At 53.5% G+C, this 25000-nt stretch overlaps 1 protein-coding gene and 1 pseudogene across 34 annotated transcripts in view; one reads left to right on the top strand and one right to left on the bottom strand.

Moving 5' to 3' along the window:
* The window catches only part of LOC134757875 (uncharacterized), a 364684-nt gene that overhangs the window by 134144 nt on the left and 205540 nt on the right, over positions 1-25000 (top strand). For 31 of the 34 annotated variants that reach the window (XM_063702635.1, XM_063702659.1, XM_063702650.1 and 28 more), the window contains 3 exons: positions 227-323; positions 449-1072; positions 1318-1728. Coding sequence is in view for 1 of the 34 variants with exons in the window: in XM_063702668.1 (XP_063558738.1) it covers positions 20990-21913 (924 nt within the window). In the remaining 33 variants the exon portion in view is untranslated. Of the gene's footprint in view, positions 1-226; positions 324-448; positions 1073-1317; positions 1729-18956; positions 21985-25000 lie in introns of those variants that run through there. The other 3 variants (XM_063702642.1, XM_063702664.1, XM_063702668.1) reach the window with 3 other exon arrangements.
* LOC134757874 (cell division cycle protein 27 homolog) lies at positions 11671-15497 on the bottom strand (annotated as a pseudogene).

A 25000-nucleotide genomic window follows, 5' to 3' on the forward strand; every position in this document is an offset into this window, starting at 1 on the left:
CTGGTCTCGAACTCCTCTTCTCACGCAATCCGCCTGCCTGCCTCGGCCGCCCACACTGCTGCTATGACAGGCGTGAGACACTGCACCTGGCTCATTCTATAGTTGCCTGCCTGCCTGCCTGTCTATCAATCGTCTTCTTTTGAGGACGGATGTGCTCTCGCTTTGGTGTCCATGCTCTGGGCACACGTGATCTCTTTTTAAACTTCTATGATGATTATTATTGTAGGTGTCATCTCACATGTCCGAGTGATCGCAAACTTTTAGGCTCCAGAGATCCTCCCGCATCGGCCTCCCGGAGTGCTGTGATGACACGCGTGGGCACGGTACGCTCTGGTCATGTTTGTCATGGGTCGGTTCTTTCCGTGTTTGATACGGGGACTGCGAACAAATAAAATGTGGAGACGCGTCTCACCGATCCGCCTTTTCTTTTTTTTTCTTTTCTCCTTAGACGGAGTTTCACTCTTGTCGCCCAGGGTGGAGGACGATGGCGCGATGTCGGCTCACCGCACCCTCCGCCTCCCAGGTTCGAGTGATTCTCCTGCCTCAGCCTTCACGAGTAGCTGGAATGACAGCAATGAGCCATCGTGCCCGGCTAGGTTTTCTAGTTTTAGTACACATGGGGTTTCTCCATCTTAGTCAGGCTGGTCTTCAACTTCCGACCGTTGGAGAATTTTAACTTTCTTGGTGGTTGTTTTTCTTTTCTTTTCTCTTCTTTTCTTTTCTTTTCTTTCCTTCTCCTTCCCCCCCCCACCCCCCCTTGTCCTCCTCCTCCTCCTCCTCCTCCTCCTCCTCCTCCTCCTCCTCCTCCTCCTCCTCCTCCTCCTCCTGCTCTTTCATTTCTTTCAGCTGGGCTCTCCTACTTGTGTTGCTCTGTTACTCACGCTGGTCTCAAACTCCTGGCCTTGACACTTCTCCCGTCACATCCGCCGTCTGGTTGTTGAAATGAGCATCTCTCGTCAAATGGAAAAGATGAAAGAAATAAACACGAAGACGAAAAGCACGGTGTGAAGGTTTCTCTTGCCGTCTCCCAGGGTGTACCTTGGACCCAGAAACACGTTGGGAGCTTGGCTGAGTGAGTGGGTTTTCGGTGCTGAAACCTCCCGAGGGCCTCCTTCCCTCTCCCCCTTGTCCCCGCTTCTCCCCCAGCCGAGGCTCCCACCGCCGCCCTGGCATTTTCCATAGGAGAGGTATGGGAGAGGACTGACGCGCCTTCCACATCTATATCCTGCCGGACGTCTCTGGCTCGGCGTGCCCCACCGGCTACCTGCCACCTTCCAGGGAGCTCTGAGGCGGATGCGCGCCCCCCTTCCCCGTCAGGTCCCGCTACCCTCCCCCGGCTGGCCGTTGCCGGGCGACCCCAGGGGAACCGCGTGGACGCTGCCTTCGGATCCTACGGCGAAGACTTCCACCGGATGCCCCCGGGTGGGCCGGATGGGATGAGACTGGACCACCCCGGACCGGTGCTGTTCTTGGGAGTGGGTTGACGTACAGGGTGGACTGGCAGCCCCAGCATTGTAAAGGGTGCACGGGTATGGAAATGTCACGTAGGATGCCCTCCTTCCCTTCGGTCTGCCTTCAGCTGCCTCAGGCGTGAAGACAACTTCCCATCGGAACCTCTTTTCTTCCCTTTCTCCAGCACGCAGATGAGACGCATGAGAGGGAGAAACAGCTCAATAGATACTGCTGACCTTCATTTGTGGAATCCTCAGTCATCTACACACAAGACAGGTGACTAGGCAGGGACACAGATCAAACACTATTTCCGGGTCCTCGTGGTGGGGATTGGTCTCTCTCTCTCTCTCTCGCACGCACGCACGCACGCACACACACACACACACACACACAGTTTCCATATCTAGTTCGCAAAGCACACTCACTTCCCCTTTTCACGGTACGCAGGCTGAGTAAAACCCACCCCACCCTCCACCCGTTGGCTGACGAAACCCCTTCTCTACAATGTATGAAAAAGATGATCTGGGCCGGGCACGCTGGCTCACGCCTGTCATTCCGGCACTTTGGGAGGCCGAGGCGGGTGGATCGCTTGGGGCCCAGAGTTCGAGACCGGGCTGGCCGACGTGGCGAAACCCCGTCTCTCTGAAAAATAGAACGATGAGCCGGGCCTGGTGGCGTGGGCTTGGAATCACGACCGCTCGGGAGACTGGGGCGGGCGAGTTGTTCCAACCGGGGAGGCCGAGGTTGCGATGAGCTGAGGTCGTGCCGTGGCAATCCAGCCTGGATGACGGAGCGAGACCCTGTCTCGATAGAATCGTGATGTTTTTAGAAGGTGAGTTGTGCGTGGTGATGGCCGCCTGGAGTCGCAGCTACTCGGGAGGCTGAGATAAGGAGAAGATCACTTGAGGCCCCACAGGTCGAGGCTTCGGTCGTCCGTGACCCACTGTATCCTGGTCAGTCACCGGTCAAGGAGATAGGCCCCCTCCCCGTTTGCTTTTCTTTTCTTCCCTTCTCTTTTCTTCTCTTTTCTTTTTTTCCTTCTTTCCTTCTTTCTTTCTTCTCTTTCTTTCTTTCTTTCTTTCTTTCTTTCTTCCTTCCTTCCCCTCTTTCTTTCCTGCCTTACTGCCTTCCTGCGTTTCTTCTTTTCTTCTTTCCTCCCTTCCTCCCTTCCTTCTTTCCTCCCGCCTCAGCCTCCCAAAGTGCTGGGATGACTGGCGTGAGGCACCATGCCTGCTTGGCCTAAAGAGACCGTCTTGGAAAGTGAGACACAGAGAGCGCCTTCCAGTGATCTCATTGACTGATTTAGAGACGGCATCTCGCTCCGTCACCCCAGCAGTGGTGCCACCATAACTCACTCCCTGCAGCGTGGACGCTCCTGGACTCGAGCGATCCTTCCACCTCAGCCTCCAGAGTACAGAACCTGGGACCGCAGGCACGCGCCACTGTGCCCACACTATTTTTAATTATTTTTTCCCCCCCGAGACAGAGTCTCCCTCTCGTGGCCTAGACTGCGGTGCGGTGGCGCCATCTTGGCTCACCGCAACCTCTGCCTCCCGGTTTCAAGCGATTCTCCTGCATCGGCCTCCTGAGTAGCTGGGATGGCGGGCATGCGCCGCCACGTCTGGCTGATTTTGTATTTTTAGTGGAGACGGGGCTTCTCCATGTTGATCGGGCTGGTCTCAAACTCCCGACCTCAGGTGATCCGCCCTCCCCGGCCTCCGGAAGTGCTGGGATGACAGGCGTGGGCCACCGCGCCCGGCCTTCATTTTTAAATGTTTTCCCACAGACGGGGTCTCATCATTTCGTTGCAACCCTCCCGCCCGGCGTCTCAAAGTGCTGGCGTGACGTGCGTGAGCCACTGCGCCTGGACTCCGGGGAATGATTCACGATCGCTGTACTCATCCTTTCTTTCTTTCTTTCTTTCTTTCTTTCTTTCTTTCTTTCTTTCTTTCTTTCTTTCTTATTTATTGATGAATTATTTTATGATTTATTTGTGTACTTATTTTCAGACGGAGTCTCGCTCTGGGCGGGGCGGGGCGAGGCGAGGCGAGGCACAGCGCATCGCTTTGGAAGCCGCGGCAACGCCTTTGAAAGCCCCATTCATATGCACAGAGCCTTATTCCCTTCCTGGAGTTGGAGCTCATGCCTTCCATAGCCTTGGGCTTCTCTCCATTCGGAAGCTTTGACAGGCGCAACCCCACCCAGAGGCTGGCTGCGGCTGAGGATTAGGGGGTGTGTTGGGGCTTGAAAAGTGGGTCCCCTAGTTTTGATACCTCAGCCGACACATCCGCCGACCACCATCGCTTTCTCGCCCTCTGAGATCCCCCGCCTCCACCGCCTTGCAGGCTCACCTCTTACTTTCATTTCTTTCTTCCTTTCTTGCGTTTGAGGAGGGGGTGCGGGAATGAGGGTGTGTGTGGGGAGGGGGTGCGGGGTGGGGACGGAGGAGAGCGTCCTAAGGGTCGATTTAGTGTCATGCCTCTTTCACCGCCACCACCGAAGCTGAAAGCAACGATCCGCTAACTACCGCGTGTTCTCATCTAGAAGTGGGAACTTACAGATGAGAGTCCTTGCATGGGCAGAACGAGGGGGACCAGGGACGCGGAAGCCTGCTTGGCGGAGGAGGGGTGCAAGGAGAGACACCTTCAGGAAAAAAAACAAAACACGAATACTGTCGGACACAGCACTGACTACCCGGGTGATGAAATCATCTGCACACTGAACACCCCCGTCACAAGTTTACCTATGTAACAATCTTGCTCATGTATGCTTGAACCACAAATAAAAGGGGGGGGAGAGAGAGACAGAGAGAGAGAGAGAGGTAAAACGAAACACCACCTCCTTGACCTGAGTCAGGGGGTTTCTGGCCTTTTGGGAGAACGTTCAACAACAATGCAGTATTTGGGCCTGTTCTTTTGTTTTTCTTCTTTTCTTTCTTTTTTTTGGACTGAGTCTCTCTCGCTCTGTCACCCAGGCTGCGGTGCAGTGGCGCTCTCTCGGCTCACTGAAACCTCTGCTTCCCGGGTTCCAGTGATTCTTCTCCGGGTAGCTGGGATTACAGGCGCGCACCATGACGGCCGGCTCGTATTTCTATTTTTAGTAGAGACGGGGTTTCTCCATGTTGGCCATGCTGGTCTCGAACTCCTGACCTCAAATGATCCGCCTTCCTGGGCCTCCCAAGGTGCTGGGACGACAGGCCTGTGCCGCCGGGATTTCAGCCTTTAAAAGCGCGGGCCCTGCCAACTTTCGCTGCGGCCCTTACGCTCAGAATGACGTGTCCTCTCTGCCCTAGGTTGACTCCTTGAGTCCCCTAGGCCATTGCACTGTAGCCTGGGCAGCAAGAGCCAAACTCCGTTCCCCCACCTCCCCACGCAAAAACTAACTAACTAACTAAACTAACTAACTAACTAAAATCTCTACACGTCACCTCTAAGTGTGTGTTCCCGTGAGTGATTTCTAAGAAATGGCACTGTACACTGAACGCAGTGGCTCACGTCTGTCATCCCGAGGTCAGGAGTTCGAGACCAGCCCGGCCAACGTGGTGAAACCCCGTCTCTACTGAAAATACGAAATTCAGTCAGGCGCCGTGGGGCAGGCACCTGTCATCCCAGCTACTCGGGAGGCTGGGGCGGAAGAATTGCTTGAACCTGGCAGGCAGAGGTTGCAGTGACCCAAGATCGCGCCACTGCACTACAGCCTGGGCGACAGAGTGAGACTCAGTCTCCAGATAAATACATACATACATACATACATACATACATACATACATACATACATACATACATCATACAAGAAAGACAAAAAGAAAAGAAAGAGAAAATGAAAGAAAAGGCACTGTATCGCTACTGGGCTAGGACCTTCTCTCTGTCTGTTTCTCTCTGTTCGTCTCTGTCTTTCTCTCTGTGTCTCTTTCTCTGTCTGTCTGTCTGTCTGTCTCTTTCTTTCTCTCTGTCTCTGTCTTTGTCTCTCTCTCTCCCTCTCTACCTGTCTCACTGTGTCTGTCTTCTGTCTTACTCTCTTTCTCTCCCCGTCTGTCTCTCTCTCTCTCTCCCTCCCTGTCTGTTTCTCTCTCTCTCTTTATGTCTGTTTCTGTCTCTCTCTGTCTCTTTCTCTGTCTGTCTGCCCCTCTCTTTCTTTTTCTGTGTCTCTCTGTCTGTCTGTCTCTCTCTCTCTCTCTGTGACTATCTTCTGTCTTACTCTCTTTCTCTGCCTGTCTGTCTGTCTCTCTCTGTCTCTCCCTCCCTTTCTGTTTCTCTCTCTCTCCCTCTCTCGCTCTCTCTGTCTTTCTCTCTTTCTGTCTGTTTCTCTGTCTCTCTCTGTCCGTCTCTGTCTTTTTCTATCTGTCTGTCTCTCTCTTTCTTTCTGTCTGTCTCTGTCTCTCTCTCTCTCTCTCTGCTTGTCTCTCTCACTGTGTCTGTCTTCTGTCTTACTCTCCTTCTCTGCCTGTCCATCTGTCTGTCTGTCTGTCTCTCTCTCTCTCTCCCTCCCTTTCTGTTTCTCTCTCTCTCGCTCTCTCTCTGCCTGTTTCTCTCTTTCTCTGTCGGTCTCTGTCTGTCTCTTTCTCTCTGTCTCTGTCTCTCTCTCTCTCTGCCTGTCTCACTGTGTCTGTCTTCTGCCTTATTCTCTTTCTCTCTCTGTCTGTCTCTCTCTCTCCCTTCCTGTCTGTTTCTCTCTCTCTCTCTTTCTGCCTCTTTCTCTCTGTCTGTCTCTGTCTTTCTCTGTCTGTCTGCCTCTCTCTTTCTTTTTCTGCGTCTCTCTGTCTCTCTCTCTCTGTTCCTATCTTCTGTCTTACTCTGTTTCTCTGCCTGCCTGTCTGTCTGTCTGTCTGTCTCTCTTTCTGTCTTTCTCCCTCCCTTTCTCTTTCTCTCTCTCTGTCTGTCTCTCTTTCTGTCTGTTTCTCTCTGTCTCTCTGTCCATCTCTCTTTCTCTGTCTCCCTCTTTCTCTCTGTCTCTGCCTCTCTCTCGCTCTCTCTCTGTCTCTCTCACTGTGTGTGACTGTCTTCTGTCTTACTCTCCTTCTCTGCCTGTCCGTCTGTCTGTCTGTCTCTCCCTCTCTCTCCCTCCCTTTCTGTTTCTCTCTCTCTCTCTTTCTGTCTGTTTCTCTCTTTCTCTCTCTGTCTGTCTCTCTCTTTCTTTTTCTCTGTCTCTCTCTGCGTCTGTCTCTCTGTCTGTGCCTATCTTCTGTCTTACTCTCTTTCTCTGCCTGTCTGTCTGTCTCTCTCTCTCTGTCTGTCTCCCTCCCTCCCTCCCTCCCTGTCTGTCTGTTTCTCTCTCTGTCTCTCTCTCTCTGTCCATCTCTGTCTGTCTCTTTCTCTTTCTCTCTCTTTCTTTCTCTCTGTCTCTGTCTCTCTCTCTCTCTCTCTCTGCCTGTCTCTCTCACTGTGTCTGTCTTCTGTCTTACTCTCTTTCTCTGCCTGCCTGTCTTTCTGTCTGTCTGGCTCTCTCCCTCCATGTGTCTCTCTCTCTCTCACTCACTCTCTCTCCGTCTCTCTCTCTTTCTGTCTGTTTCTCTCTGTCTCTGTCTGTCTGTCTGTCTGTCTCTCTCTCTGTTTGTCTTTCTCCCTCCCTGTCTGTCTCTCTCTCTCTCTCTCTGTCTCTGTCTCTCTCTCTTTCTCTTTCTGTCTGTTTCTCTCTATCTCTCGCCGTCCATCTCTGTCTTTCTATGTCTCTCTCTTTCTCTGTCAGTCCGTCAGACACCCCCGTGCCGGGTAGGGCCCTGCCCCTTCCACGAAAGTGAGAAGCGCGTGCTTCGGTGCTTAGAGAGGCCGAGAGGAATCTAGACAGACGGGCCTTGCTGGGCTTCCCCACTCGGTGTATGATTTCGGGAGGTCGAGGCCGGGTCCCCGCTTGGATGCGAGGGGCATTTTCAGACTTTTCTCTCGGTCACGTCTGGCGTCCGGACTTCTCCTATTTCCCTGATAAGCTCCTCGACTTAAACATAAACGGTTAAGGCCGGACCCAACACGGCGAAACCCCGTCTCTACTAAAACTACAAAGCCGAGTCGGGAGCGGCGGGGCAGGCCCCTGTAATGCCAGCTCCTCGGGAGGCTGAGGCGGGAAAATCGCTTGAACCTGGGAGGCGGAGGCTGCAGGGAGCCGAGATCGCGCCACTGCACTATGGCCCAGGCTGTAGAGTGAGTGAGACTCTGTCTCTAAATAAATAAGCAAATTCATGAATTCATTAATTCTTTTCCCTGCTGACGGACATTCGCAGGCATCGGTTGTCTTCGGGCATCACCTAGCGGCCACTGTTATTGAAAGTCGAGGTGACACGGAGGGAGGTCTCGCCGACTTCACCGAGCCTGGGGCAACGGGTTTCTCTCTCTCCCTTCTGGAGGCCCCTCCCTCTCTCCCTCGTTGCCTAGGGAACCTCCGCCCTGGCGGGGGCCCTATTGTTCTTTGATCGGCGCTTTAGTTTTCTTTGTGTTTTGGCGCCTAGACTCTTCTACTTGGGCTTTGGGAAGGGTCAGTTTAATTTTCAAGTTGCCCCCCGGCTCCCCCCACTACCCACCTCCCTTCACCTTAATTTAGTGAGTCGGTTAGGTGGGTTTCCCCCAAAACCCCCACCCCCCCGCCTCCCAACACCCCGCTTGGAAGCCTTCCAGAGCCACCCCGGTGTGCCTCCGTCTTCTCTGCCCTTCCCCCACCCCTTGCCGGCGATCTCATTCTTGCCAGGCTGACATTTGCATCGGTGGGCGTCAGGCCTCACTCAGGGGCCACCGTTTTGGAAGATGGGGGGCGGCACGGTCCCACTTCCCCAGAGGCAGCTTGGGCCGATGGCATAGCCCTTGACCCGCGTGGGCAAGCGGGCGGGTCTGCAGTTGTGGGGCTTTTCCCCCCGCTTTCCGCCTCAGGCCTCCCTCCCTAGGAAAGCTTCACCCTGGCTGGGTCTCCGTCACCTTTTATCATGATGTTTTAGTTTCTCCGCCCTCCGGCCAGCATAGTTTCACAATGCGAAGGGCGTCACAGCTCTAGTGTGGGCCCTCTTAGTACTTGCCCAAAATAGAAACGCTTTCTGAAAACTAATAACTTTGCTCACTTAAGATTTCCAGGGACGGTGCCTTGGCCCGTGTTTCTTGGCTTGTTTTGTTTTGTTTTGTTTTGTTTTGTTTTGTTTTGTTCGTGTTTTTCCTTTCTGGTATGTATTTCTTTTCAAGTGAAGTAGAAATCCCCAGTTTTCAGGAGGACGTCTATTTTCCCCAAGACATGTTAGCTGCTGTTTTTTCCTGTTGTTAACTAGCGCTTTTGTGAATCCCTCAACGTGCAGTGAGAGCCGGTTGATGTTTACTATACTTCATCATGACATCTTATTTTCTAGAAATCCGTAGGCGAATGCTGCTGCTGCTCTTGTTGCTGTTGTTGTTGTCGTTGCTGTTGTCGTTGTCGTTGTTGTTGTTGTTGTTGTTGTTTTCAAAGTATACCCCGGCCACCGTTTATGGGATCAAAAGCACTATAAAATATGTGTGATTATTTCTTGAGCACGCCCTTCCTCCCCCTCTCTCTGTCTGTCTGTCTGTCTCTGTCTCTCTCTTTCTCTGTCTGTCTTCTCTCTCTGTGTGTGTGTCTCTCTCTCTCTGCCTGTCTGTTTCTCTCTCTCTGTCTCTCTCTGCCTGTCTGTTTCTCTCGCTCTGTCTCTCTCTCTCTGCCTGTCTCTCTCACTGTGTCTGTCTTCTGTCTTACTCCCTTTCTCTGCCTGCCTGTCTCTCTCACTCTCTGTCTCTGCGTCTATCTCTCTCTTTCTGTCTGTTTCTCTCTGTCCGTCTCTGTCTCTCTCTGTCTGTCTCTTTGTATTTCTTTCTCTCTGTCTCTGTCTCTCTCACTGTCTGTCTTCTGTCTTAGTCTCTCTCTCTCCCTGTCTGTCTGTTTGTCTCTCTCTCTCTCCCTGTTTCTCTCTCTCTCTCTCTCTCTGTCTTTGTCTTTCTTTCTCTCTGTCTCTGTCTCTCTCACTGTGTCTGTCTTCTGTCTTAGTCTCTCTCTCCCTGTCTGTCTGTTTGTCTCTCTCTCTCTCCCTGTTTCTCTCTCTCTCTCTCTCTCTCTCTGTCTTTGTCTTTCTTTCTCTCTGTCTCTGTCTCTCTCACTGTGTCTGTCTTCTGTCTTAGTCTCTCTCTCCCTGTCTGTCTGTTTGTCTCTCTCTCTCTCTCCCTGTCTGTTTCTCTCTCTCTCTGGCTTTGTCTTTCTTTCTCTCTGTCTCTGTCTCTGTCTCTGTCTCTCTCTCTCTCTCTCTCTCTCTCTCTCTCTCTCTCTCTCTCTCTGTCTGTCTTGTGTCTTACTGTCTTTCTCTGCCTGTCTGTCTGTCTGTCTCTGTCTGTCTCTCTCTCTCTCTCCCCCTGTCGGCTGTTTCTCTGTCCCTGTCTGTGTCTCTCTTTCTGTCTGTTTCTCTCTGTCTGTCTTTCTCTCTCTGTCTCTTTCTCTCTGTCTGTCTCTTTCTCTCTGTCTCTCTCTGTCTCTCTCTCTGTGGGTGTGGGTGTGTGTGTGCATGTGTCTGCCTTCTGTCTTACTCTCTTTCTCTGCCTGTCTGTCTGCCTGTCTGTTTGTCTCTCTCTCTCTCTGCCTGTCTCTCTCCCTTCCTGTCTCTGTTTCTCTCTCTTTCTGTTTCTCTCTGTCTCTGTCCATCTCTGTCTTTCTCCGTCTGTCTCTTTATCTGTCTCTCTCTCTTTCTGTCTTTCTCTCTTTGTGTATCGTTGTCTCTCTCTGTCTGTCTCTCTCTGTCTCTGTCTCTGTCTCTCTCTCTCTCTCTGTCTCGGTCTCTGGCTCTCGCTCTCTCCCGCCCTCTCTTTTTTTTTGCAAAATAAGCTCAAGTACATCTAATCTGATCCATTACCAAGGCCTGAATTCTTCACTTCTGACATCCCAGATTTGATCTCCCTACAGAATGCTGTACAGAACGGGCGAGTTGATTTCTGGACTTGGATACCTCATAGATACTACATATGAATAAAGATCCAACCCTAAAATCTGGGGTGGCTTCTCCCTCAACTGTCTCGAAAAATCGTACCTCTGTTCCCCTAGGATGCCGGAAGGGTTTTCTCAATGTGCATCTGCCCATGTCCTAAGTGATCTGTGACCGAGCCCTGTCCGTTCTGTCTCAAATATGTATGTGCAAACACTTCTCTCCATTTCCACAACTACCCACGGCCCCTTGTGGAACCACTGGCTCTTTGAAAAAAATCCCAGAAGTGGTTTTGGCTTTCTGGCTAGGAGGCCTAAGCCTGCTGAGAACTTTCCTGCCCAGGATCCTGTGTGAACAAAAGTGCCTCTGCTGGGAGCTGGGATCCTTGGGACCATGCTTGCTAGCGCTGGATGAGTCTCTGGAAGGATGCACGGGACTCCGCAAAGCTGACCTGTCCCACCGAGGTCAAATGGATACCTCTGCATTGGCCCGAGGCCTCCAAAGTACATCACCGTCACCAACCGTCACCGTCAGCATCCTTGTGAGCCTGCCCAAGGCCCCGCCTCCGGGGAGACTCTCGGGAGCCCGGCCTTCGTCGGCTAAAGAAGTCCAAAGGGATGGTGACTTCCACCCACAAGGTCCCCACTGAACGGCGAAGATGTGGAGCGTAGGTCAGAGAGGGGACCAGGAGGGGAGACGTCCTGACAGGCGATGAGTTCCCTAGGCTCTGGCCACCCCACCCACGTCCCACGTCCCACGTCCCGGGCACCCGCGGGACACCGCCGCTTTATCCCCTCCTCTGTCCGCAGCCGGCCCCACCCCACCACGCAACCCACGCACACACGCTGGAGGTTCCAAAAGCACACGGTGTGAATAGAGCCTGACGGAGCGAGAGCCCATTTCACGAGGTGGGAGGGGTGGGGGTGGGGTGGGGTGGGGTTTGTGGGGTCTGTGGAGAGCCCGATTCTCCCTCTTGGGTGGCTACAGGCTAGAAATGAATATCGCTTCTTGGGCGGAGGGGCTTCTTTAGGCCATCACCGCTTGCGGGACTGCCTCTCAAACCCTCCCTTGAGGCCACAAAATAGATTCCACCCCACCCGTCGACGTTTCCCCCCGGGTGCTGGATGTATCCTGTCAAGAGACCTGAGCCTGACACCGTCGAATTAAACACCTTTACCGGCTTTGTGTGTTTGTTTGTTTCTGAGATGGAGTCTTGCTCTGTCCCCCCAGCCTGGAGTGCAGTGGCGTGATCTCAGCTCACTGGAACCTCTGCCTCCTGGGTTCAAGTGATTCTCCTGTCTCAGCGCCACCATGGCCGCCTCTTTTTTTTTTTTTTTTTTTTTTTTTTTAGTAGACACGGGGTTTCACCCTCTTTCATTGGTTTTCACTGGAGATTCCAGATTCGAGCCACACCTCATTCTGTGCCACAGAGAGACTTCTTTTTTTTTTTTTTTCTTTTTTTAAGCGCAACGCAACATGTCTGCCTTATTTGAGTGGCTTCATATATCATTATAATTGTGTTGTAGATGAAGAAAAGGTATTAAACACTGTGCTAATGATAGTGAAAGTGAAGACAAAAGAAAGGCTATCTATTTTGTAGTTAGAGTAAAGTTGCTCAGTATTTAGAGCTGCCTAAATACGTCAGCATTTAAACTCTTCCTAGTAAAGGCTGGCCAATCTGAATAATCCTCCTTTAAACACGATTTTTGATAGGGTTAAGATTTTTTTAAGAATGCGACTCCTGCAAAATAGCTGAACAGACAATACACATTTAAAAAAATAACAACACAAGGATCAACCAGACTTGGGAAAAAATCGAAAACGACACACGTCTTATGAAGAACTGAGTTCTTAAAATATGACGGAGAACATAGCTATCGGAAGAGAAGGCAGTATTGGCAAGTTGATTGTGACGTTGGTCAGCAGTAGCTGGCGCTGTCTTTTTGGCCATCTTTCGGGCAATGTAACTACTACAGCAAAATGAGATATGATCCATTAAACAACATATTCACAAATCAAAAAATGTTTCAGTAATATAATGCTTCAGATTTAGAAGCAAATCAAATGATAGAACTCCGCTGCTGTAGTAAGTCAGATCACCGTATCTGACAAAATAACTACCACAGGGTTATGACTTCAGAATTATACTTTCTCTTGATATTTATTTATGTATGTATTTATTTTTTTAATTTATTTCTCTTGAGACGGCGTCTCGCTCTGTCGCCCAGGCTGGGGTGCAATGGTGTGATCTCGGCTCACTGCAACCGCCACCTCTCTGGGTTCAAGCGATTCTCCTGCCTCAGCCTCCCGAGTAGCTGGGACTACAGGTGCCCGCCACCACGCCCAGCTAATCTTTATACTTTTAATAGAGACGGGGTTTCACCGTGTTGGCCCGGATGGTCTCGATCTCTTGACCTCGTGACCCGCCCGCCTCGGCCTCCCAAAGTGCTGGGATGACAGGCGTGAGCCACTGCGCCCGGCCTTCTCTTGACGTTTAAAACTATGAAGTCAGTCCAGAAAAATGCAATAAATGTCAACGGTGAGTATGGTGTTGAGGCAGAAGTAGGACCACGCATGTTCATATCGTATTCCGTTGATCACAATATGACCTAGGGAGTAATTTCCTATGTGCCTACTTATACACGAGTACAAAAGGGTAAAACGGAGAGACTGCTAAATTAAAGGGTACGTGAAGTTCTTAATAGTCACTCCGTAAACTGGAACGCTGTCAAAAAGCGGCAGCTAGTGAATTGTTTCCATCTATTTTTCTATTATCCAATAAGTGAACTATGCTATTCCTTTCCAATCTCCCAAGCACTTCTTGTCCCCATCACCACTTCGGTGCTCGAAGAAAAGGTAACAAATCAAGTAACACAACTAAAGAAACACACACACAAACCAAAGACAGCTACGGTGTCTGCAAAAAAGCTTGCTAGAAGACTGAAACTGTTGAGTATAAGGATCTGGTATTCTACGATCATGAGTTCATTTCAGAGTTTGTTAAAGACATACGTTTCATAAGGAAACATCTTAGTTAGAAGTTATTCAGCAGTATGTACCATCCCTAAGTATTTTTAACCAAATTCGTGACAATAAAGAGCTATCTAACCAGAAAAATTAGCGAGTACCGGCACCATCCATAAGGCTTTGTCTTTACACTTCATTACCACTTACCATGCCTTACAATGTCTAGGATTGACTCTGATAGCATTTTTAAAACCAGCTAATGCTTTGTCCAATTCTTCAGTGAAGACAAGCTCACGCCCTAATGCACTATAGGCATAAGCATCATTTGGATCCACTTCGAGAGTTCTCTGGAAGAATTGAATCGCAATATCGTGTTCCCGTTGCAGACCGAAACAGTTCCCTGCAGCACACCAGGCCTCTGGCTGGCGAATTTTTATCCATGTCTGTGAAGTCTTTGGACAGAATTGAAAGAGCAACACCTTCCGGAGGATGCCAAAGTGTGGTAGAGTAGATCTCCACGCCTTCGACTCTGTAATTCTCAATCCTTCTAACCTCTGAGAATGTTCTTTCAGCTTGCATGGACTCTGAGAGTTTAAAATAGGCCCTTCCAATTTCGCACAGTACCCAACCGGTATTGCAGTGGTGAGAAGCTAGATGGCTCAAGATATTGAGAGCTTCTTTGCCGTGGTAAGAACACAAAGCTAAATAACCTTTCTCCCTTTCACGAAGAAGGCTCATCGAGCCTTCCGCTGCTGCTTTTTGTAGATTAAAAGCCTGAATCTGAGGCGCGATTGCGACTATTTTCCCTTCTGAAATGACGGAAGAGTCCAATTTTGTCACTTCCAGGCTATCACTTATGTTCGGTGGAGTTATTCCTCCTTTCTTAGTTTTACTTTTTGTTGTTCTGTTTGGGATTTTAGGTGGAAACTTCATTTTTAATTTTCTCCTATTCTCCTCGGTTGTGGAGCTGTCACTAGTCAAGAGTCGTGAATTTCTTCGAGGCGGTGCGTTCGGGGGAGATGCCATAGTGGGGCTCAATACCTGAGGTGTTGCCCTTGTCGGCGGACCAGAACTTTGTGTTTTTGCAAGAATTGGAGTTACCTTTGGGCTCTTTCCCCTCTGCGAGAAGACAGACTGTGTTCCGGTTTGGCCGATTCTGGCAACGGACTTTTTTGAAGGGGCTCCGGTGGATGGCACGTCAATGACAGAAGGTGTCTAATACCAGTGCAGTTTTGTCAATAGGATCCGTCTCCGGGACTTGGGGTTTCTGATGGCAGAATGTCAACACTTGGGGTTAATGGACTAACAGCTGCTGGTCCTCCTAATAAAACTGCGACCAGTTTTTGGTTTATGTCGAACCTGTTTAGATCATATGGAAGTTCCTGTTCCCAGTGGGACAGTATCAGGTGAAAGGACAGCTGAATCGATAGAGGACACTGGGGAGTCTGTATTCAAGGAGTACTTTGAATTGGAAGATTCTAAATTCAATCCGTTTAATTCAACGGTGTCCTGGGCTGTTTCCGTAAGAACGGTCTCAGGCTGTCTGTGACGTGAACTAGGACGAGGCCCAAGTGTTGTGGCGCAACACTTGGACAGGCAGTTGCTAAAGCTCTCTAGAGATGTGAATCAAAATGTTTGGTCAGGATCCGGCTTTTCCCCCCTATTTCACACCATGATTCAAAGGGACACCAGAGGAAAGGATTTCAACGAAGGCTCTTTTGGTCACATTCTGATCCTTTGGCAAGCCGATCTGTCTTGCAATATACATGTCCCAACAATGGAAGGGGAAAGTGAGCTGAATCACCAAACTCAGGAACAATAATATCATCATGGCTTTTCTGCTTATGAAACACTCCACCCGATAAGATTTGTTCCCCTTCTGCAAGCTTGCTGAGATCAACACAACATTTCGCAAGCAGGTATTTGCAGTGCGGTGTAGTACAACTGTGTCCTTTCAAGAGTCTATATGTTTTATAGGCCTTTCCTGAGCGGTAAGAACAGGTCGCCAGTAAAAACAAGGCTTCTTCTGAGTGTACTTCTGCATAAAGGCGTTCTGCGAGGAAAACCGCATCTCGGTAGGCATAGTGGTTTAGTGCTTGCCATATAGCAGCCTGGACGGGTCCCTGCAGCACCGCCATCCTCGAGGCTCAGGCCCACTTTCTGCAGTGCCTCAGGCACCACCCCCCCCCCCCCCGCCCCGTAGCGGCTCCGGCCCGGCCAGCCCCGGCTCATTTAAAGTCACCAGCGACCGTTACCGACCGTTACCGGGGGATGGTGGGGGAGTCCGAGCCAGAATGACTTCTTTATCCTGCTGACTCGGGAAAGCCCGGCCCCTTGTGATCCATTGCAAACCGAGAGTCACCTCGTGTTTAGAACACGGATCCACTCCCAAGTTCAGTGGGGGGGGGGGGGGGGATGTGAGGGATGTGGCATGGAGGACGAAGGACTCTCTTCCTTCTGATTCGGTCTGCACAGTGGGGCCTAGGGCTGGAGCTCTCTCCGTGCGGACCGCTGACTCCCTCTACCTTGGGTTCCATCGGCCCCACCCTGGAACGCGGGTCTTGGCAGATTCTGGCCCTTCCTGGCCCTTCAGTCGCTGTCAGAAACCCCATCTCGTGCTCGGATGCCCCGAGTGACTGTGGCTCGCACCTCTCCGGAAACATTGGAAATCTCTCCTCTACGCGCGGCCACCTGAAACCACAGGAGCTCGGGACACACGTGCTTTCGGGAGAGAATGCTGAGAGTCTCTTGCCGACTCTCTCTTGACTTGAGTTCTTCGTGGGTGCGTGGTTAAGACGTAGTGAGACCAGATGTATTAACTCAGGCCGGGTGCTGGTGGCTCACGCCTGTAACCCCAACACTTTGGGAGGCCGAGGCCGTAGGGTCCCTCGAGGAATCGCCTAACCCTGGGGAGGTTGAGGCTGCAGTGAGTGAGCCATAATTGTGTCACTGCGCTCCAGTCTGGGCGAAAGACAGAATGAGGCCCTGCCACAGGCAGGCAGGCAGGCAGGCAGGCAGGCAGGCAGGCAGGCAGGCAGGCAGGCAGAAAGACAACAGCTGTATTATGTTCTTCTCAGGGTAGGAAGCAAAAATAACAGAATACAGCACTTAATTTTTTTTTTTCCCTTCGGACGGAGTTTCACTCTTGGTGCCCACGCTGGAGTGCAGTGGCACCATCTCGGCTCACCGCAACCTCCACCTCCCGCGTTCAAACGATTCTCCTGCCTCAGCCTCCTGAGTAGCTGGGATTACAGGCACGGGCCACCACACCCGGCTGATTTTGTATTGTTAGTAGAGACGGCATTTCTCCATGTCGGTCAGGCTGGTCTCGAACTGGCGACCCCAGTGGATCTGCCCGCCTCGGCCTCCCAAAGTGCTGGGATGACAGGCGTGAGCCATCGTGACCGGCCGGCTACATTTATTTTTTTTCTTAATTATTTTACCTTTTTTTAGTTTTCAATTTTAATCTATTTATTTATTTACATTTATTTCTTTCCTTATTTACTTATTTATTTATTTTCGAGACAGACTCTCGCTCTGTTGCCCAGGCTGGAGTGCAGCGGCGCGATCTCGGCTCACTGCAAGCTCTGCCTCCCGGGTTCATGCCATTCTCCTGCCTCAGCCTCCCGAGTAGCTGGGACTACAGGCGCCCGCCACCGTGCCTGGCTAACTTTTTGTATTTTGAGTAGAGACGGGGTTTCACTGTGGTAGCCAGGATGGTCCCGATCTCCCGATCCCGTGATCCGTCCACCTCGGCCTCCCAAAGTGCTGGGATGACAGGCGTGAGCCACCGCCCCCGGCCTATTTATCTATTTATTAACTTGGAGTCCAGGTTATGAAACCAGTTAGTTTGTGTAATTTTTTTTTTTTTTGAGACGAGGCTTCACCGTGTTGCCAAGGCTTGGACCGAGGGATCCACCGGCCCTCGGCCTCCCAAAAGTGCGGGGATGACAGGCGCGAGCCTACCGCGCCCGGACCCCCCCTTCCCCCCCTCCCCCGCTTGTCTTCCCGACAGACAGTTTCACGGCAGAGCGTTTGGCTGGCGTGTTTAAATTCATTCTAAATAGAAATTTGGGATGTCAGCTTCTGGCCTCATGGACTCTGAGCTGAGGAGTCCCCTGGTCTGTCTATCACAGGACCGTACACGTAAGGAGGAGAAAAATCGTAACGTTCAAAGTCAGTAATTTTGTGATACAGAAATACACGGATTCACCCAAAACACAGAAACCAGTCTTTTAGAAATGGCCTTAGTCCTGGTGTCCGTGACAGTGATTCTTTTCGGTTCGGACCTTGACTGAGAGAATTCCCAGTCGGTCTCTCGTCTCTGGACGGAAGTTCCAGATGATCCGATGGGTGGGGGACTTAGGCTGCCTCCCCCCAGGAGCCCTGGTCGATTAGTTGTGGGGATCGCCTTGGAGGGCGCGGTGACCCACTGTGCTGTGGGAACCTCCATCCTTCCCCCCACCCCCTCCCCAGGGGATCCCAATTCATTCCAGGCTGACACTCTCACTGGCAGACGTCGGGCATCACCTAGCGGTCACTGTTACTCTGAAGACGGAGGCCTCACAGAGGAAGGGAGCACCAGGCCGCCTGCGCACAGCCTGGGGCAACTGTGTCTTCTCTACCGCCCCCGCCCCCACCTCCAAGTTCCTCCCTCCCTTGTTGCCTAGGAAATCGCCACTTTGACGACTGGGTCTGATTGACCTTTGATCAGGCAAGAACGAACAAACAAATAAATAAATAAAATAACACCAAAGTAACTAACTAAATAAGATAAGTCAATACAATCCATTACAATACAATACAATACGATACAACACGATACGATAGGATACAGTAAATACAATACAATACAATACAATACAATACAATACAATACAATACAATACAATACAATACAATACAATACAATACAACACAACACAATAGGCCAGGCGCGGTGGCTCATGCCTGTCATCCCATCACTTTGGGATGCCGAGGTGGACGCATCACCTGAAGTCGGGAGTTGGAGACAAGCCCGACCAACATGGAGAAATCCCGTCTCAATTGAAAATACAAAATTAGCCGGGCGTGGTGGCACATGCCTCTAATCCCAGCTGCTAGGAAGGCTGAGGCAGGAGAATCGCTTGAACCTGGGAAGCGGAGGTGGCGGTGAGCCGAGATTGCGCCATCGCACTCCAGTCTGAGCAACAAGAGCGAAACTCCGTCTCAAAGAAATAAACTAAGATAAATAAATACATAAATACATAAATTAAAATAAATAAATAAATAAATAAAATAAAATAAATAAATGGGCCCTGCGCGGTGGCTCAAGCCTGTCATCCCCTCACTTTGGGAGGCCAAGGCCGGTGGATCAAGAGGCGGTCAGACCAACAGGGCCAGTATGGTGAAACCCCGTCTCTACTCACAACACACCAAATTAGCCGGGTGCCGTGCTGTGCTGTACTGTCTGTAATCCCAGCTACTCGGGAGGCCGAGCTGAGGCAGGAGAATCGCTTGAACCTGGGAGGCGGAGGGTGCAGTGAGCCGAGATCGCGCCACTGCACCCCAGCCTGGGCGACAGAGCGAGACTCCGTCTCAAAAAAATGAAAATGAAAATAAAAATGAAATGCAACAAAATAATTAAAAAGTGAGTTTCCGGGAAAAAAGAAAAAAGGAAAAAAAAAAAAAAAGAAGAAAACAACCCCACCGTGACGTACACGTACGCCTCTCGCCTTTCCAGGCATCAGACACGTTAGGAATCATGCGTGATTTCTTTTTTTAACTTAATTTTATTTTATCATGATGATTTATGTTTCGAGACGGAGTCTCGGAGGCCCGCCCTCCCTCCGTCCCATTCCCTGGTTGCCCAGACCACCTCAGGAGACAGACCCTGGCTGGGCCAGATTGTTCTTCTCCTTGGTCAATGGTTTCCTTGTCTTTCTTCGTGTCTTTAACCCGCGTGGACGCTTCCGCTCGGGTTTTACAGATGGCAGCTCCACTTTAGGCCTTGTTGTTGTTGGGGACTTTCCTGATTCTCCCCAGATGTAGTGAAAGCAGGTAGATTTGCCTTGCCTGGACTTGCCTGGCCTTGCCTTTTCTTTCTTTCTTTATTACTTTCTCTTTTTTTTCTTCTTCTTCCTTTTTTTTTTTTTTTTTTTGAGACAGAGTTTCACTCCTGTTGCCCAGGCTAGAGGGCAATGGCGCGATCTCGGCCCACCGCACCCTCTGCCTCCCAGGTTCAAGCGATTCTCCTGGCTCAGCCTCCTGATTAGCTGGGATTATAGGCATGGGCCACCGTGCCTGGCTGATGTTTGTACTTTTAGTAGAGACGGTGTTTTTCCATGTTGGTCAGGCTGGTCTCCAACTCCGAACCTCAGGTGATCCGCCTGCCTTGGCCTCCCAAAGTGCTGGGATGACAGGCGTGAGCCGCCGCGCCCAGCCTCTCTCTCTCTCGCTTGCTTGCTTGCTTGCTTGCTTGCTTGCTTGCTTGCTTGCTTGCTTGCTTGCTTGCTTTCGTGTTTTCTTGCTTTCTTGTTTTCTTGCTTTCTTGCTTGCTTGCTTGCTTTCGTGCTTTCTTGCTTTCCTGTTTTCTTTCTTTCTTTCTTTCTTTCTTTCTTTCTTTCTTTCTTTCTTTTGTTTCTTTCTTGCTTGCTTTCTTGCTTGCTTGCTTGCTTGCTTGCTTTCGTGCTTTCCTGTTTTCTTGCTTTCTTTCTTTCTTTTGTTTCTTTCTTGCTTGCTTTCTTGCTTCCTTGTTTTCTTGCTTGCTTGCTTTTGTGCTTTCTTCTTTTCTTGCTTTCTTTCTTTCTTTGGTTTCTTTCTTACTTGCTTGCTTGCTTGCTTTCGTGCTTTCTTGTTTTCTTGCTTTCTTTCTTTCTTTTGTTTCTTGCTTGCTTGCTTTCGTGCTTTCTTGCTTGCTTTCTGTCTTTTGTTTCTTTCTTGCTTGCTTTCTTGCTTCCTTGTTTTCTTGCTTTCTTGCTTGCTTGCTTTCGTGCTTTCTTTCTTGCTTTCTTTTCTTTCTTGCTTGCTTTCTTTTCTTTTTCTTTCTTTCTTTCTTGCTTTCTTTTCATTCATTCATTCTTTCTTTCTTCTTTCTTTCTTTCTTTCTTTCTTTCTTTCTTTCTTTCTTTCTCTGTTTCTTTCTGTTTCGTCCTTTTGAGACAGAGTTTCACTCTTGTTTCCACGGCTAGAGTGCCATGGCGCGATCTTGGCTCACCGCACCTTCCGCCTCCCGGGTTCGAGCGCTTCTCCCGCCTCAGCCTCCTGATTAGCAGGGATTACAGGGAGGCACCCCCACGCCTGGCTTGGCTGATGTTTGTATTTTTAGTAGGCACGCCGTGTCTCTCCATGTGGGTCAGGCTGGTCTCCAACTCCCGACCTCATGTGATGCGCCCACCTCGGCCTCTCAAAGTGCTGGGATGACAGGCGTGGGTCACCGTGCCCAGCCTGTTGACTCGTTTCGTTTTTTTGTTTCTTTCGTTTCCATGTGTTCGCTTATATTTATCGACGTAAACGTTTGTATACATTTATATGTAAACGAAAATGTGTATCTTTACGTTGAATACGCTTGTGTATAGTAAATACGCATCGATTATGTAGAAACATACCTCTATGTGATAGATGCAGGTGTTTATTTCGCATAAATGAATACACGTCGCTCTAGAAAGAAGCGATCGCCGACAAATACGTGTATGCTTACGTATGAAAAGTGTTGTATTTATGTTTCTAAATGAACGAGTGTACGTATTTGTCTCTGTTTTCTTTCTTCCTCTCTTTTATGTTTTTCTTCCTTCCTTTCTACCTTTCTCTCCTTCTTTAGGCGTTTCTTCCTCTCTTCCTTTCCTTCTTTCTCTCTTTCTGTTCTTTTTTCTTTCGTGCTTTATTTCTCTTTCGTTCCCTGTCTTTCCTTCTTTTTTCTTTCCTCTCTGTTTCTTTTTCCCTTTTTTCCTTCGTTTCTTTCCTCATTCTTTCTCTCTTTTTCATGTGTCTTTCCTTTCCGTCTGTCTTTTAAAAATGGACTGTTTCAAAAGTTTTCTTTGCGTATCTACGTTTTTTAAACGGTCTCTCTTTTCTCCATTTTCTTCCTCCCTCCCTGCTCCCTTCCCTCCCTCCTTCCCTTTCGCCGTCTGTCTCTTTGCCCCATTCCCCCCGTCCCTCCCTCTTTCTCTCCCTCTGTCTGTCTCTGTGTGGATTCTGGAAGAGCCTACGCATTCTGCCTCTCCGTGTGTCTGCAGCGACCGGCGACCGAGTCCTTGTGTGTTCTTTCTCCCTCCCTCCCTCCCTCCCTCCCTCCCTCCCTCCCTCCCTGCTTCCGAGATGCATCTCCAAACACCCACACGCCGTGGGTTGTCTTCTGACTCTGTCGCGGTCGAGGCAGAGACCCGTTTTGGGTACCGTTTGTGTGGGGTTGGGGTAGAGGGGCTGCGTTTTTGGCCTCGGGAAGAGCTTCTCGACTCACGGTTTCGCTTTTGCGGTCCCCGGGCCGCCCTGCCATCCGGATCTGTCTCGCTGACGTTCGCGGCGGTCGTCGGGCTCCATCTGGCGGCCGCTTTTAGATCGTGCTCTCGGCTTCCGGAGCTGCGGTGGCAGCTGCCGAGGGAGGGGACCGTCCCCGCTGTGAGCTAGGCAGAGCTCCGGAAAGCCCGCGGTCGTCAGCCCGGCTGGCCCGGTGGCGCCAGAGCTGTGGCGCGTCGCTTGTGAGTCAGAGCTCTGGCGTGCAGGTTTATGTGGGGGAGAGGCTGTCGCTGCGCTTCTGGGCCCGAGCCGGGCGTGGGGCTGCCCGGGCTGGTCGACCAGCGTGCCGCAGCTCCCGAGGCCCGAGCCGCGACCCGCGGGGACCCGCCGCGCGTGGCGAGGGAGGCTGGGGACGCCCTTCCCGGCCCGGTCGCGGGTCCGTCCGCGCTCATCCTGGCCGTCTGAGGCGGTGGCCGAATTCGTTTCCGACGAGTCCCCGTGGGGAGCCGGGGACCGTCCTGCCCCCGTCCCCCGGGTGCCGGGGAGCGGTCCCCGGGCCGGGCCGCCGTCCCTCTGCCGCGATCCTTTCTGGCGAGTCCCCGTGCGGAGTCGGAGAGCGCTCCCTGAGTGCGCGTGCGGCCCGAGAGGTCGCGCCTGGCCGGCCTTCGGTCCCTCGTGTGTCCCGGTCGTAGGAGGGGCCGGCCGAAAATGCTTCCGGGTCCCGCTCTGGAGACACGGGCCGGCCCCCTGCGTGTGGCACGGGCGGCCGGGAGGGCGTCCCTGGCCCGGCGCTGCTCCCGCGTGTGTCCTGGGGTTGACCAGAGGGCCCCGGGCGCTCCGTGTGTGGCCGCGATGGTGGCGTTTTTGGGGACAGGTGTCCGTGTCGCGCGTTTCGTGGGCCGGCGGTGTGGTCGGTGACTCGACCTCCCGGCCCCGGGGGAGGTATATCCCTCACTCCGAGTCGGCATTTTGGGCCACCGGGTTATTGCTGACACGCTGTCCTCTGGCGACCTGTCGCTGGAGAGGTTGGGCCTCTGGATGCGTGCGGGGCTCTGGCCTACCGGTGACCCGGCTAGCCGGCCGTGCTCCTGCTTGAGCCGCCTGCTGGGGCCCGCGGGCCTGTGGTTCTCTCGCGCGTCCGAGCGTCCCGACTCCCGGTGCCGGCCCGGGTCCGGGTCTCTGACCCACCCGGGGGGCGGCGGGGAAGGCGGCGGGGGCCACCCTGCCCCCGTGCGCTCTCCGCTGCGGGCGCCCGGGGCGGCTGCGACAACCCCACCCCGCTGGCTCCGTGCCGTGCGTGTCAGGCGTTCTCGTCTCCGCTGGGTTGTCCGCCGCCCCTTCCCCGGGGTGGGGAGTTGGCCGGGGCCGATCGGCTGGTCTGGCTGGCCGGCCGGCCGGGTGGCCGACCTCCGCTCCCGGGGGGCTCTTCGCGATCGATGTGGTGACGTCATGCTCTCCCGGGCCGGGTCCGAGCCGCGCCGGGCGAGGGGCGGACGTTCGTGGCGAACGGGTCCGTTCTTCTCGCTCCGCCCCGCGGGGGCCCCTCGTCTCTCCTCTCCCCGCCTGCGGGTGGTGCGTGTGGGAAGGCGTGGGGTGCGGAACCCGGCCTGACCTCGGCGTCCCGCCCGCCGCCTTCTGCGTCGCGGGACGGGTCGGCGGGGTCCTCTGACGCGGCAGACACCCCTCGCTGTCGCCTCCCGTGGTTGTCGACTTGCGGGCGGGCCCCCTCCGCGGCGGTGGGGGTGCCGTCCCGCCGGCCCGTCGTGCTGCCCTCTCCGGGGGTTTGCTCGAGCGTCGGCTCCGCCTGGGCCCTTGCGGTGCTCCTGGAGCGCTCCGGGTTGTCCCTCAGGTGCCCGAGGCCGAGCGGTGGTGTGTCGTTCCCGCCCCCAGTGCCCCCCTCCTCCGGTCGCCACCGCGGTGTCCGCGCGTGGGTCCTGAGGGAGCTCGTAGGTGTGGGGTTCGAGGCGGTTGAGTGAGACGAGACGCGCCCCTCCCACGCGGGGAAGGGCGCCCGCCTGGTCCGGCGAGTGCACGTCCCGTGCTCCCCTTTGGCGGGTGCGCGCGGGCCGTGTGAGCGATCGCGGTGGGTTCGGGCCGGTGACGCGTGCGCCGGCTGGCTGCCGAGGGGCTGCCGTTCCGCCTCCGACCGGTCGTGTGTGGGTTGACTTCGGAGGTGCTTTGCCTCGGAAGGAAGGAGGTGGGGGGACGGGGGGGGCCTCGTGGGGTTGCGCGCACGCGCGCACCGGCCGAGCCCCCGCCCTGACCGCGAACGCTCAAGGTGGCCGCACGCAGGTGTTTCCTCGTACCGCAGGCCCTCTCCCTTCCCCAGGCGTCCCTCGGCGCCTCTGCGGGCCCGAGGAGGGGTGGCTGGCGGTTGGGGAGTGTGACCCACCCTCGGTGAGAAAGCCTTCTCTAGCGATCCGAGAGGTGTGCCTTGGGGTACCGGATCCCCCGGACTGCCGCCTCTGTCTCTGCCTCTGTTATGGTAGCGCTGCCGTAGCGACTCGCTCGCAGAGGACCCTCCTCCGCTTCCCCCTCGACGGGGTTGAGGGGGGAGAGCGAGGGTTCCGCCGGCCACCGCGGTGGTGGCCGAGCGCGGCTCGTCGCCTACTGTGGCCCGCGCCTCCCCCTTCCGAGTCGGGGGAGGATCCCGCCGGGCCGGGCCCGGCGTCCTGGCGGGTTGGGACGTGGCGGCCGGCGAGCGGTGGTGGGTGTGTGCTGCGCGGTGTACCGTCCGGCGCGTGAGTCCCTCCGCCGTGAGTCGGCTCTCCGCCCGCTCCCCTGCCGAGTCGTGACCGGTGTCGGCGACCGCGTTTTGCGTGGCGTGGGGTCGGGCCGCCTGGGCCCTGGGAAAGCGTCCCGCGGTGGGGGCGCGCCGGTCTCCCGGAGCGGGGCCGGGCCGGAGGATGGACGAGAATCACGAGCGATGGTGGTGCTGGCGTTGGGTTCGTGGCTGCGGTCGCTTCGGGGTCCCCGGTGGCGGGACCCCGGGGCTCGCGAGGCGGATCTCGGTGGGGGGGCCGAGGGCCGTCCGGCGTCCCAGGCGGGGCGCCGCGGGACCGCCCTCGTGTCTGTGGCGGTGGGATCCCGCGGCCGTGTTTTCCTGGTGGCCCGGCCGTACCCGAGGTTTCTCCCCCGAGCCGCCGCCTCTGTGGGCTCCTGGGTGCCCTTGCCCATCTGTGCCCTCTTCCCTGCCCGCCGCCTGCCGATTCCCCTCTTCTCCCCGAGCGGCTCACCGGCTTCCCGTCGGTTGGCGGC

The sequence above is a fragment of the Gorilla gorilla genome, chromosome 22, assembly GCF_029281585.2.
Source record: "Gorilla gorilla gorilla isolate KB3781 chromosome 22, NHGRI_mGorGor1-v2.1_pri, whole genome shotgun sequence".
Lineage (NCBI taxonomy): Eukaryota > Metazoa > Chordata > Mammalia > Primates > Hominidae > Gorilla > Gorilla gorilla.